The 15,197-nt window shown below is 37.0% G+C and overlaps 1 protein-coding gene across 2 annotated transcripts in view; it reads left to right on the forward strand.

The window, feature by feature from the left end:
* LOC145269468 (uncharacterized) overlaps nt 1-15,197 on the forward strand; it is a 52,098-nt gene that overhangs the window by 11,507 nt on the left and 25,394 nt on the right. Inside the window, exons 3-5 of one of the 2 annotated variants that reach the window (XM_080125174.1) lie at nt 3,463-3,548; nt 9,869-9,928; nt 14,691-14,846. In XM_080125174.1, coding sequence (XP_079981300.1) covers nt 3,463-3,548; nt 9,869-9,928; nt 14,691-14,846 — 302 coding nt within the window. The remainder of the gene's footprint in view (nt 1-3,462; nt 3,549-9,868; nt 9,929-14,690; nt 14,847-15,197) is intronic. The other variant, XM_080125175.1, reaches the window with a different exon arrangement.

Here is a 15,197-nt window from a genome sequence, read left to right on the forward strand (position 1 = left end):
TAATTAAGTAAACTAGTTAGAAAAAATTGGTAGGGATGTAATTATTACAGAAAACGAGTAAGAAAAAATTGGTAGGTATAACATTATTAAAGAAAACGTGTAAGAAAAAATTGGTAGGTATAAAATTATTAAAGAAAACGACTAAGAAAAAATTGGTAGGTATAACATTATTAAAGAAAACGACTAAGAAAAAATTGGTAGGTATAACATTATTAAAGAAAACGACTAAGAAAAAATTGGTAGGTATAACATTATTAAAGAAAACGTGTAAGAAAAAATTGGTAGGTATAAAATTATTAAACAAAACGTGTAAGAAAAAATTGGTAGGTATAACATTATTAAAGAAAACGTGTAAGAAAAAATTGGTAGGTATAAAATTATTAAAGAAAACGAGTAAGAAAAAATTGGTAGGTATAACATTATTAAAGAAAACGTGTAAGAAAAAATTGGTAGGTATAAAATTATTAAAGAAAACGTGTAAGAAAAAATTGGTAGGTATAAAATTATTAAAGAAAACGAGTAAGAAAAAATTGGTAGGTATAAAATTATTAAAGAAAACGTGTAAGAAAAAATTGGTAGGTAAAAAATTATTTAAGAAACCGTATTAGAAAAAATTGGTATGTATAACATTATTAAAGAAAACGTGTAAGAAAAAATTGGTAGGTATAACATTATTAAAGAAAACGTGTAAGAAAAAATTGGTAGGTATAACATTATTAAAGAAAACATGTAAGAAAAAATTGGTATGTATAACATTATTAAAGAAAACGTGTAAGAAAAAATTGGTAGGTATAAAATTATTTAAGAAACCGTATTAGAAAAAATTGGTATGTATAACATTATTAAAGAAAACGTGTAAGAAAAAATTGGTAGGTAAAAAATTATTTAAGAAAACGTGTAAGAAAAAATTGGTAGGGATAACATTATTAAAGAAAACATGTAAGAAAAAATTGGTATGTATAACATTATTAAAGAAAACGTGTAAGAAAAAATTGGTAGGTATAACATTATTAAGGAAAACGTGTAAGAAAAAATTGGTAGGTATAACATTATTAAAGAAAACGTGTAAGAAAAAATTGGTAGGGATAACATTATTAAAGAAAACATGTAAGAAAAAATTGGTATGTATAACATTATTAAAGAAAACGTGTAAGAAAAAATTGGTAGGTATAACATTATTAAAGAAAACGTGTAAGAAAAAATTGGTAGGTATAACATTATTAAAGAAAACGTGTAAGAAAAAATTGGTAGGTATAACATTATTAAAGAAAACGTGTAAGAAAAAATTGGTAGGTATAACATTATTAAAGAAAACGTATAAGAAAAAATTGGTAGGTATAACATTATTAAAGAAAACGTGTAAGAAAAAATTGGTAGGTATAACATTATTTAAGAAAACGTGTAAGAAAAAATTGGTAGGCTTTAAATTATTTTAAAGAACAAGTAATAAGTAATTGTTCGGTTTCCAATTATTAATGAAAATGAGGAATAAAGAAATTGGTAGGCATTAAATTATAAAAGAAAACGAGTAATAAAAAATAGTGGGCATTAAAGGAGAAATTCAAGAAAACGCGCTAAAAGAAAATTGGTATGCATTTAATTAATAAAGGAAACGAGGAATAAAAACATAGGTATTAAGTATTTAATTATTAAAGAAAGCGAGTTATAAAAATGGTAGACACTTAATTGCTAAATGAAAACGAGCAATAAAAATTATTGAAGAAAACGAGTAATAAAAACAAATGGTAGATATAAAATTACTAAAGAAAACGACTAATAAAAATGGTAGGCATTAAATTATTAAATAAAACGATTTAAAAAAAATTTGTAAGCATTTAATTATTAAAGAAAACGAGTAATAAATTAATTGGTAGGCACTTAATTATTAAAGAAAACGAGTAATAAATTAATTGGTAGGCACTTAATTATTAAAGAAAACGAGTAATAAAAATAGATAAGCATTTAATTATTATATAACTTTTTAAATTATTTCAGAAAATGTGTAACTATAAGTATTGTAAGGCATAAAATTATAGAAGGTATGGTTAGGCATAAATTATTTAAGAACACGAGTATCAATGAAAATTTAATTTAAAATAACGAGTAACAATAAAATGGCGTTATGTTATTTAAGAAAACAGGGTCCAAATTCAAATGGTAAAACATTAAATTCTTAATTTTCTTATTTAATGTTCACCCCCAACAAGGCACAGTGCCACTTTGAAGCAGGAGGCTACTATCAGGGATTTAATTTGCAGGGTCATTATGAAGGGAGATGGGTAGAAAGATGTTTGTTCACATTAAACTTGAACTTCTGCATATCAGTACAGTTGGGAAAGCAGAATCCCGGAAGGGAGTTCCAAAGACCTGCAGTTCTGGGGAACAAACTATTGGAGTAAAAGGCTTTCTTGCACCTAGGGATCTCTACTGTAAAGGGATGAGACTTAGTAGCTTGTCGGGTTTGTCGGGGGTAGTTACGTCGATGAGGTACAAGTGTTTGCAGTTCGTCAGAGCATTCACCATTCAAGTATTTGTAGAACAGGCAGAGGGATGCAACATCTCGTCGATGGGACAGAGGCTGAAGCCTAGATGATAGTTCAGGACCTAGCAGGTTGGCGACTCTCTTTTGGACCCTGTCCAGGAGCGAGAGACAAGCAGCAGATGCACCAGCCGAGATGTGACAACAGTACTCCATACATGGGCGAATGGTGGCCTTATAGAGGTACAGGATACGTTCAGGCGTAAGTAGTTTTCTAGCACGGTAGAGGGAGCCAACCTTCTTTCCAGCATCCTTGGCAATGCTCTCAATGTATATATTCCAGTCCATGTTCATATTCCCTGTAAACGTTAGGCCGAAGAGTTTAAAAGTAGTACTTTCAGACAATGTGTTCTTGGCCATTGCTATTGGTGGTAGAGAAGGTTTCTTGTAGTTATTGAAGGAAACAAGCTTAGTCTTAGCAGCATTGAATGTGACCATCCATTTTTTCCCCATTCCACTACAGATTGGAGGTCATCCTCTAGTGTTTCTGCCATTTCCTTGGATATGTGTTCATTTGTTTTCCCCTCATATCTATTATACAGAGTGGTGTCATCGGCAAATATACCCATCTCCGAAACAATGAAAACAAGTAACAATAAATATGTTAGGCATTAAATTATTAAAGAACACGAGTACTAATAAAATGGGTAGGCATAAAATTTGATAACATTGGATTAGAAAACGACTACGTTGTAGGTATCTGTTAAGTTTTATTAAGAAAAGTATTTGGGAAGAAAACTTAAAACAAAATGTAAATTATTTTTAAGATTACCACACACAAATAAAGAGATGAATTTTTTTTTACAGTAGTTGTAGGAAGACAAATGTTTTATGTACATATTTTACAGATGAAATTAAAGATCGAAGTTTAATCGAGATGCTACATTTTTTAAAACTTCTTTTTCATTTTATCTTGTTCACAGCGGGCCCCTAGGTATCCAGGGACTTCTGCTACATGGAATAGTACATGATCTAATGCCGAATATGATGCATGAAACAACAGAAAAGAGTAAGTAAAAGAAAAGAAAAGACACTCGAGGATAGGGATTTATAAGTTTGTCGTTTGGACGAAAGAACAATACTCTGACATAGACTTGAAAACGTTAGGTAAATCTGTTAGCATTAGTTTATCAAAAGAACAGCTCAATAGAAATGTGATTACATTGGATGGTAAAACGACCATGTTGTAGTCAGAGAGGAAGCACCACCATGGCATACAGTTTCATTATGGGAAAACTTTTGGAGCAAACAAACTTTGTTCGTATAAGTTATTTTTAGATCTAGGCACACAAATAAAAGAAGCAGAGATTGGCTGTAGGAAGATGAGTTTTTTGCTGTACATACTATCACAGAGGGAATCCGGGATAGGAATTGTCGAACATCTTTCATTAAAATTTTTTTTCACTTTGCTTTAATCATAGAAGACACCTAGGTTGTAATGGACGTCTGCTGCACGGAATGATAAATCAAATCCTACCGAATAAAATGCATCACGCAGCTAAGTATAAAAATAGTTTCATTGGAATTGATTCGATGGTATGTTAGGTCCTGATTTGCTTTCATCAGCGTGAATGTCGGCACAGTGGGATATTAAATCTGAAAAACCAGAACTAGTTCCCATAGTGGCAAATCTGTTCAAGCGTTGTCTTAATAAGAATTACTTCTTAATAACATGATAACCTCAACAGTATATCGCATATTCCAAACATCAGGTGATCCGTTATTTCTCTCTCTCTCTCTCTCTCTCTCTATATATATATATATATATATATATATATATATATATATCTCAGTACAGACCAAGCCATCTCCTGTTCGTCAGGAGTAAGTAACTGTTAAACTGTGTTAAATAAATAAGTTAACCACCTCAGCGAAAATAACCTCCCTGGAGGTATGCAATATGTATTTTTTTCTTACTTTTTAAATTATATTTTCCCCCCAAACAAGGCACATTGCCACTGATGTAGATACTATTAAGGACATAAGGTACAGGTGTACTATGTGGGAAGTTGGGCAGCAAGATGTCGGTTCACGTTACACTTGAACTTCTGCATGTCAGTACAGTTGGGAAAGCAGGAACTCGGAAGGGAATTCCAAAGTCTAGCGGTTCTGGGGAAGAAACTACTGAAGTAGAAGGCTCTCTTACATCCAATTATCTTTACTGTGAAGGGGTGGGACTTTGCTGCTTGTCGGGTTTGTCTAGGGTATTTACGTAGAGAGGGTACAAGTGCTTGCATTTTTCGGAGCATTCACCGTTAAAGTACTTGTAGAACAGGTAGAGGGATGCTACATTTCGTCGATGGGACAGAGGCTGAAGCCTAGTTGACAGTTCAGCATCTATCAGGTTGGCGACACTTTTTTTAACATTGTCTAGTAGTGAGAGACTAGTAGCAGATGCACCAGCCCAAATATGACAACAATACTCCATACATGGACGAATGGTGGCCTTATAGAGGTACATGATACTTTCGGGCGTTAGTAGCTTTCTAGCACAGTAAAGAGAACCTACCATTTTCGCAGCGGTCCTGGTAATGCCCTCAATGTAATTGTTCCAACTCATATTTCCTGTGAACGGTAGGTCGAGGATTTTAAAAGATGTACTTTCAGATAAAGAGTCTTTGGCCATTGCAATTGGTGATAGAAGTTTCTTGTAGTTATTGAAGGAAACAAGTTTAGTCTTGGCAGCATTGAATATTACCATCCATTTTTGTCTCCATTCATTGGAGGTCATCCTCTAGTGTTTTTGCCATTTCTTTAGATATGTGTTCATTTGTTTTCCTGTCGTGTATGTTATAGAGCGTGGTGTCATCAGACAATTCTGCCAGGGAGGTCATTTATGAATCTTAGGAATAATAGAGGTTCAAGGATAGACCCCAGAGGCACTCCTGCATTTATATCATATTGTTTAGATGTTCGACCATCGAGGACAACCTATATTTTTCTCTTACTTAAGAAGGATTTAATTATGTTAAGTATTCTTCCAGTGATATCGTATGATCTGACTTTCCTGAGAAGACCTTCATACCATACCCTGTCAAAAGCCTAGCTACCGCTCTACTCTCCCTTGCTTTGTCATACGCTCAGAGATTAAAGTAAGGATGTCTGCTGTGGAACGAACTTGTCTAAATACATATTGTTGGTCGGTCAGAGGCTTAGTATCTTTAAGGTGATGGACTAGAGATTTGTTAGCTCAAATATTTTGGCGAAAAGTGGAGGAGGCTAATGGGACGGGAATTTACTGGGTCAGTTTTCTCGCCCGAATTCTTGAAAACTGGTACCACAGAAGCAGTTTTCCAGCAGGCAGGAAATCAAGATTCATTAAGGGAGTTCTTGAAAATGTTTGGAGAGAACTGGAGCTACTTCGGCGGAGAACTTTTTTTAATAGCACAGCCGGGATGAAATCAGGTCCACATGCTTTTAAAGTGTCAGGATTTTTTGTGATAGCATGTACCTGAGAAGGGGTGATTTTCATATCGTCTAGTGTGGCGTCTGTCCGCAAAGGAAAGTCAGGGCAGGGGTGGTTAGCAGGGTCCAGTGTGGAGTTGGAGGCAAACCGACTGGCAAACATGTTAGTCTTCTCGGTTGCTGAGCAAACAACCCCATGATTGCTGGATAGTGGGGAAATTGTTGATTGCCGAATATTTACTACACTGTTGTAGATTTTCCAGAAGTCACGGGTTCCATTCTGCTAGATCTACAGGAAATGTGCTAACTGTTATATCTCATAGGATTAGCGAATCTCTCGACGGAGGCTTATTTTCTAGGGCAATTGTTTTTGGCATATCAAAGACCTTTACTGTGTATAGTATTAAAGTTTACTCCACAAGATCTCTAGCTACGGCACAGCTGGAATTATCTTCTCAATTATTTATTAATTTCTCTATGATAGTTTCCTAAGGGCAGAAATCAGAAGCTCACTGTATTCGTCTTGGAGTTTATCATTATTAATATCATTCATTATCCTAGACCCAACTCTTTTCCTAGTCTACATGAATGGTTTCTCCAAATAACGTCATTAGATCATTAGTAGACATTTATGCTGACGACACTACCATCTATGGTAACACGCCAAAACCCGCAAATGACCAAAATCTCTCTGAATCTCTCTCTTATTATCTTGAGCAGGTGGTGCAGTGAAGAAAGGGGTGTCTGGTTAATTCAAATGCATTTAACACCAAACTTCTATCTTTTCATTATTAACGCTCTTAACCTCGTCTGGTATCAATTGAAATGAATATCTCTCGTTTTGGGGATGATCACTGTTTTGCCAAGTTATTCCTGATCTGAAATAGAACACGTACATCAAATCTGTATCCACGGTCGCTAAAAAATATTCTAAGATCATTCTTTTGCTCGAGTAGATATCTCATTACCAACGTCCTAGGATAGCGTACCGTTGCCAGATCTGCGCAGTAGCTGCAAGAATCACCGTATTCTGCCTGGATAAAGAGTTCAAAATAGACTTTGTAACCTAGTGTAGCGGAATTAGCAATAACTAAAAGGGGGAAAATAAAGAGCTTACCTGTTGTTGTGTTGCGGACCGAAGGGAAGAGAGTGGAAGAGAGTTCCAAGATGGCGTCCATGTGTTTTTATTGGCGTCGACCCCATGCAATACTCCCAGAATCGCGTGTGCAGTCGCGCGATTATGCAAATATATAAGTCCCGGTCGCTATAAAGGCAGGAGGCTGGAAAGCAGTCAGGCAGTGTTCTGCAGATTGTGTGTAGGTGGTTCTGGCGGTTGGATTGTTCTTTGTAACGAACCACGAATCTGCGAAAAGCGAGTATTCTTATTCCTTTTTTCTGTCTCCTTGCCAAACTTTCATGAAACACACTCGTGTTTTTGAAACAAATAATTTCCCCCATTCTTTATCTGTGCCTGAACCTAAACATAGATTCCATGAATAAATATTTGTTTTAGAACTTCATACTTATGGAAGTTTTCTGTTTTCCTGCTTTCCAACAGATTACAATATGGTCGTATTCAAGTCCAATATAAACAAGTTAGTGATGAGTCGTACATTTAATCATACAATTTACCAAATTTCCACTACTAACGATTACTACGATGTTGCCCCATTGAATACCGTACTCACAATTACTCTTACTCTTGAGTGGCCTCCGAGCCTTGATAAGTGGTGACTTCTTTTTAAAAAAAGATAAAATTATCTTTTTTTCCGAGACTTTTATTATTAATAGAATAGATTCTTCTAAAATTAAACTGAAGCTATGTTATTTTGCTCTTTTTTTATGAAATAATTCGATGAAAACTGTTGGCAAAATATTCAATTTCTTTTTATAAGATTTTATAGGGTTTTATAGGGTTTTATAGGGTTTTATAGGGTTCCACGAGAATTTCTAAATACCCGGGTTTGACAAATCATTATTACCCCCCTTTTATTTAAATGAAACAAAAATAATGTATCAATTATAAACGTTTGTTTGTTTGTTTGTTTTTTTTTACCCAGATTAAATATTTTCATAAAGAAACCTTCAATGAAATAATATATAATGTTACGTTTATGGAATATTATTCCAAAGAAGCGTGAAGAATTAACGTAACGAATATTAGCATTTCATTTTATTATTTATTGCCAACTTGTCTACAGAGCAAAACCACATGTGTCTTTCGCATTTTCTTGCGTGTCAGAGAGAGAAAGAGAGAGAGAGAGAGAGAGAGAGAAAGAGAGAGCTAACAGTTCTTGATTTTTGGATACGAAAATATCCTTTCGTATTTTTATGTGATAAAATAAATTGTTTTATTTCTGAGGTCATTACAGGAATGTAAAAATCTATCTCTGTAATAATATAATGGATGGATCAGTGTTTAGGAACGGACGACACTGAGAATGGAAATGTCAGTGTTTAGGAACGGATAACACTGAGAACGGAGGGATCAGTGTTAAGGAATAAACGACCGGACGAGAGCCAGGTGCGAGCAAGGTGGCAGGTGGGCCTGTAGGAAACACCAAGGGCTGGAAGGCTGTAGGAGTGAGCTGGAGGTGTTGGAGTGAGCCAGGAACACTGGAGACTGGAAGTGAAGTTCGCTAGCAGTAATAGTAATGTAGAAATTAATAATGAGTTTAGTTTAGAAACAAATAGCAATACATCGAATGGATTTCTATTGTATTCTAATTTTTCTAAAATCCATCAGATAATAATTATGACATAATCACATTACCAAACCAGTTCCTGTTAGACCACCGAAGTTAAGAAACCTTAAACCCAGTAAATAATACAATGGGTGACCTTTTGGGATGTATATGCTCTCTGCTTATCTAGACATTGTTTCCAGTCGTCCTGGAACTCTCCTTGTTTCATGACTAAAGCAATGCCGACTTTGGAGAGGTGTGGTTAGATCACGCAACCATTGTCTCACAATTACACGCTCAGCTACGCTTACAGGGGGTATCCATTGTTTTTCGATGTTGAACGGGGGCGTCGGTCGCTGGCCTGGACTGATGATGTTGTTTTTGACGGAATTGAAAATGTCTCCATTTAAAAAAGTCTTTTTAGCCGGAATATCTATCCAAATAAGAAATAAATACAACTACATTTCTGCTTAGTAATATATATATATATATTTATATATATATATATATATATATATATATATATATAGAGAGAGAGAGAGAGAGAGAGAGAGAGAGAGAAAGAAAGAAAGAAAGAAAGAGAGAGAGAGAGAGAAATATTCGATGATCATCATTCAATCCCGGGCCACGTCAGGTCTCCCTGCTAGTCTCATATATCAAGAGTATTCTATTTTATACTGTAAAAATCACTAATCGCCAGAAGGTTATATAAAACACAGTTCCTTCAGTCTTGACGGACTATGGATGCTCACGATAAGGGTGCCTGCACGTGAAATTTTTGTGGCAAGAGTTGCGCACTCTTCAACCACACCTCCACTGAGTCGACATTGTTGAATATCAGTCGTAAGTGGAGGTTCAAAACGAATGGAAACAATGCTGAGGTAAGCGAAAAGCGAATACGGTGCCTAAAATTCCCAAATGGTCACCCATCTGGTACTAGCCAGAATTAACGTTGCTTAACTTCGATGATCTGACGGGAACCGGTGTGTCAACGTAATATACAGAGAAGGAAATGAAAAGGTAAGTCAGAATCAAATATCGATATTATTATTATTATTATTATTATTATTATTATTATTTACATATTACGAAGCTATCGATGACATATCGAAGAATAGACCGGATTCACTTGCATATAAGATCTTGCAGTTTACACACAGTTTACATAGAGTGGGTTATTTCCTATCTTTTTAATATTCACACGTAATATTCATTATCACGTTTTTTTCTCTGCTTACAGATGAGGAAGCAACTATTTTTTGCAATCATTCATTTAAAAGCATCGATGCGGCCATGGTAGGTAAGTGTTTGTGTTTTATATAACCTTCTGGCGATTAGAGATTTTTACAGTATAAAATAGAATACTGTTGATATATAAGACTAGCAGGGAGACCTGACGTGGCCAGGGATTGAATGATGATCATCGAATATTTCAGACTCCCCTACCTTTTTTATTGTCATCGAAAATGGTGAAATTGCCTGCTTTAGTTGGGGGCCTACCGCGCTGCACCGGGAGGAAGGTTCACATGCCTCCCCGCAGTTACTTAGTCCACAATACATTGCACTGTAGAGGACATATTCTTGATTCTATAAAAGAACTAACAGGCCGCCCGACATTGCCCGGTACTAAAATTCGCTTAAATATGATATTTTGATTAATACAGATTTCGTATTTATTATATAATATTGGGCCTATGTGGTTAAATACAATGACTCCACAACTCAAACTTCACTCTTCAATCCTGCAGTCCAATGCACTTCTGACAGCAATTGCTTCTGCCAAACAAAAAAGACACCCTCTCTCCCAAATACAGGCTTTTTATAGGACAAAACCGTCCAAAGTTATTTGCATACTCTTCCCATGATCTCTAGTCTATAAATAGACGCAGTGGCCATTCTCTTCTTCTTCTTTCACTGTCTGAAGCGGGCGTTGCCAGTGGTAAAAGGTTTGCACGATTTTTTTTTTTTTTATTATTACACGCCCCCATGATCATTAAAGATCATTCACATCTCATAATCCCGTGTCCAGATCGGCGCATTGCGTTCTCTTTGCGGTCTCTGCATCGGCACCGGTTCATCTTCATCACTCCCTGGCTCAGTACCACCATCCTCATCACCTAAATGGATCACACGCCTTAAATCTAAAACATGTCGTGGCATTCCATTGACACTTAAGTTGTTTGGGGATTGCACTCCTGTTATCACTCCTCTTCCCCACTGCGTTGTGCATCGGGCATTAGGCGGTTTCACCCAAACTTCTTCTCCTATTTGGATTCTGGCTGGTCCTTGATCATTAATTTCCGGTGACATGTCTCTAGGATGCCTCCATTCGTAATTAAAGATTGCTCTATGTGGTACTGTGTCATCTCTTTGCCCGACCTTAGGGGACATGTTGTACCAAAATGTGGCCTCTTCAGGCGATATTCTTCCTCTCTCAGCTATTGCTTTCACGGTCCGATGATGTCGCTCCACAATGCCATTTCCTCCAGGTCTGTAGGCTGCCCTGTAATAACTTTTAATCTTCCATTTTTTTAGCATCGTCTGAAAGATTTCTGAGCGAAAAACAGTGCCGTTGTCCATTATCACCTCCCTTACTAGACCTCGTTCAAGCATCACCTTTTCTAATTCAGTTGCAACTGCAGATGCGGCTTCCACTCGCAGTTCCTTCCATATCGCCAGTCTACTTGGCCCACAATCAATTATTGATAAGTACGCTCCCCCTCGGTAGTGTGCTATGTCAATAGCTAGTCTCGTCCAGTTCGTTAAAACTCCAATTTCCCCAGGATTATGTATATTTGGGGCAGGATCGATCGATTGACACCGAACACAGTTCTTTACTATCATCTGAATTTCTTCCCGTTTTACATTCGGATCCACTTGCCTCACCAAATATAATGTTCTCTCCACTCCCATGTGATGCATGTCATGCAAATCTTTAATTTCTCCAATTCCAAGACAGCATATCGGCGCCTCCTCTTTCTCAATTAACCACTGTTTTTTTATCCGTGTTAGCGCATCTGCCTTGTTTCTTTCAGAAGGCACAAACACTGCTTTTATCTGCAGTTTCAATTCAGACATCAACTCTCTAAGCATCCCTGATCTCTGCTTTATTATCACTTCTCCAGCACCCTTTGTTCGTATTCTGCCACTCTCCTCCACAGTAGAGTTCACCCAACTGAGTACAGTGGCTGAATCAGTTCTTATTTCAATATTTGTCAGTCTCCATTTGATAGCCAAATTGACACCCTTTAGAACAGCATCTAATTCAGCTATGTTAATGTGATTAAAGTCATCACTTTTCCTCAGCCAAGTTGCATCTTCCGCCACCACACCGCCAATCTCGACAACCACGCCAGTTGCAACATTGCTTGCATCCCACCACACGACTCCTGTGCTCACTTCAGGTATGTGCCAAGCGCCATTAACAGGGTCTTCTTTTTTCACCTCAGCTAGAACCTCCTGCATCACTTTCATGGTTCTGCAATCAACTTTTTCTTCCCAATCCACTCCATTTGCTCTTCTTTTCACATAACTGCATGCTAATCGCAGCCATCCAGCAATTGGATAGTGCCCCAATAATTTACCACAGATCGAAAATAGCTCCCGCCTACTAATTTCTCCTCCCATCTCTGGGATCTCATTGCCTCTCCTGAACATTAGTGCACCCATCTTATTTTTCATAAGCTTAAGGCCCAGTGCCGCTCCTCCGTCCAGGGATTCCGGAGATTTTGCTGCTAACCCAAACCCCTTCAAATGTTCCACAACTTCCTGTGTCGATATTTTCGTTACGTCTACTATTATATCATCAATGTATGAATCAGTGGCCTCTTTCGTCCTACTTCCTTTCTTTAATACTGTTTTTAAAATGGCTGCCATAATCTTTGGTGCGACATTAAGTCCGAATCCTAATCGTGTTAGGCAATAGGTTTTTCCTTTATAACAGACCAGCTGGTGCTGCCATAGTTCCTTTGCCACATGTAGTTGCAGGTAGGCAGACTTAAAGTCCACTATTGCGGTCCCTCCTACCAACTGTCTCCACTTTCTTATCTTTTCATCACATACATCTATTATGTCGCTCCCTGTATGACACGCCACAAAACGGTTCAACTCACGAAAGTCGAACACTGGCCTAACTTTCCCTTTTGTGGCCTGAAATACTGCCATCAATGGCAACACGCCTTTTCTTTCTCCTTTCCATGGTAACAGAATACCATCCGATATCCATCTTTCCACCTCTTTCTCGAATTCTAATTTCTTATCGCCTTCCAGAGAGTTTTTATAATATTGGACTTTGTTCTGCAATACTGGAGGCTCTCCCTTCCATGTCCATCTTACTGTCCATTTATCTCCATCGAAGTTTGCTTCAAAGTCTTTATCCTCGATTTTGCAAACATTCAGCTGATGGGCAGCCACGGCACATTGTATATCTCCAAACTTCACTTTGGCTTTCTTTATAGTTACACCTCCCAGCTCATTAATCACGTCCATTCCAATTATGACGTCGATCCCATCAACGATGTGATTCATCAAGATTGCCCTCACCTTTACGTGCATTCCACAGACTTTTATCTCCACTTGTCTGGCTCCTTTACATTCTATATTCCTCCCATCAACTGCTTTCACTGTACCGCTCCTTCCATATCCCTTCAAAAGTTTGAAATTGATTAAAGTAGTGGTGCACCCAGTATCGACAAGTGCAGTCATTACAGAATCATTCACCTCTACTTCTATTATAGGAAGAGGCCAGTATCGCGCCTTCATTTCATTGCTAGGGTAGCTTGCGGCGCAGAAGCTCCCCCTTGCCCGTTTCCCTGAATCTGAGGACAATATCTCGCAATGTGGCCAAATTTTCCACAATTGTAGCATGTTGCCCTGGCCCTAGGGATCTCTGTGCAATCTTTTTTTAGGTGCGGTCCTTGACATCTAAAGCACTGAAGGCTTGATTCTTTCTTTCCCTTATTAGTCTCATTAGTTTGCGCACTTGCGGCCAATGTCCGAGTTTCTACGACTCTTTTGCTGACTAAAAGCCGTGCAGTCGGTATCAGTTTGCTGACATCCATTCTCTCTATGTTCGGTAGCTGCTGTAATGCCACAGATACATCGTCTGGGAATCCAGTTATGAATGCCAGTTTGGCTGTATGTTCCAGCCCTCTTCCCAGATATCCCGCCAGTCCAGCCAATCTTTTGATTTTATTAGCATAAACATCCACCGATTCTCCTGTCCATTTGAATCGTTGCAGTTTTTCGTATGCCTCAAAAGGCCCCTCAGTGAAGGCGGTCACAAGTCTCATCTCTATCAGTTCTGCATCTTCTTGTTCTGCATTATTCATCTCAAGATAGAGAGCGAGTGCATCTCCCTGCAAAAAAAGTGGAATAAAACTGGCAAGGTCTGGCACATGTTGAAGCTTAGCCACCAGTTTTACTTTCTTTATCCATCCGACTACATCACCTTTTCCACTAAAAGGTGGTATCACATCTTTTCCCAATCTCAACATCCCAGATTCCATGATCTGTTCTTGGCCGAAATAGCTTGTGGTTAAATACAATGACTCCACAACTCAATCTTCACTCTTCAATCCTGCAGTCCAATGCACTTCTGACAGCAATTGCTTCTGCCAAACAAAAAAGACACCCTCTCTCCCAAATACAGGCTTTTTATAGGACAAAACCGTCCAAAGTTATTTGCATACTCTTCCCATGATCTCTAGTCTATAAATAGACGCATTGGCCATTCTCTTCTTTCTTCTTTCACTCTCTGAAGCGGGCGTTGCCAGTGGTAAAAGGTTTGCACGATTTTTTTTTACAGCCTAATATACAATAATGATTTTAAACATGTTTTTAAATGACTCGTGCTCCAGCACCGAGAATCAAAACTTAAATGTTTAGCTTACGATTTACTTTTTCTTTTGATATTAATGCCTTACTTCTGAAGATATGTTTGCTGCAAGGCAAAAAATTAAAACATATACCGATAACTATTACGTTACGCATGGATATTCGTAAACAAATTTAAATCCTATGCAGAGTACAAATTTTTAAAAAGTTTTATTTTTCTATTTCAGTTAAAGGAAAAGTAATTTTGTTCGTTGATAAAGGTGACGTTATTGACGGGCGATATGAAACGAAGTACCCTATCCCATTCCTTTTCTTTGAAGGTCCCGAATGGATAGAGGCCGCAGTATATTCTGAAAAAACTAATAGAGCCTATTTATTTAAAGGTAAGTCTATTTCTTAATATCATTTAATCTTACAGGTAGGGATATTGTACAACATGAAATACGATCGACATTCAAATTCCAGTAACTTTTCTCATTCTTTTTGAAGCACATTCATAAGATTTTAAGACATTTATAGAAGTTTTTTTTTCTGATCATGAATAAATCTTCCGGGTATTAATGGCGTGAACTATCAAATAATATTTGAATTAAACTTCTTACAATTTAATAGAAATATACATATTTTTACTACTGTTTCTCTCAAACGAAGAATATTATATATATGTATATATATATATGTATATATATGTATATATATATGTATACATATATATATACGTATATATATATATA

The sequence above is a fragment of the Euprymna scolopes genome, chromosome 45 (genome assembly GCF_053919585.1).
Source record: "Euprymna scolopes isolate OS-2025 chromosome 45, ASM5391958v1, whole genome shotgun sequence".
Classification (NCBI taxonomy): domain Eukaryota; kingdom Metazoa; phylum Mollusca; class Cephalopoda; order Sepiida; family Sepiolidae; genus Euprymna; species Euprymna scolopes.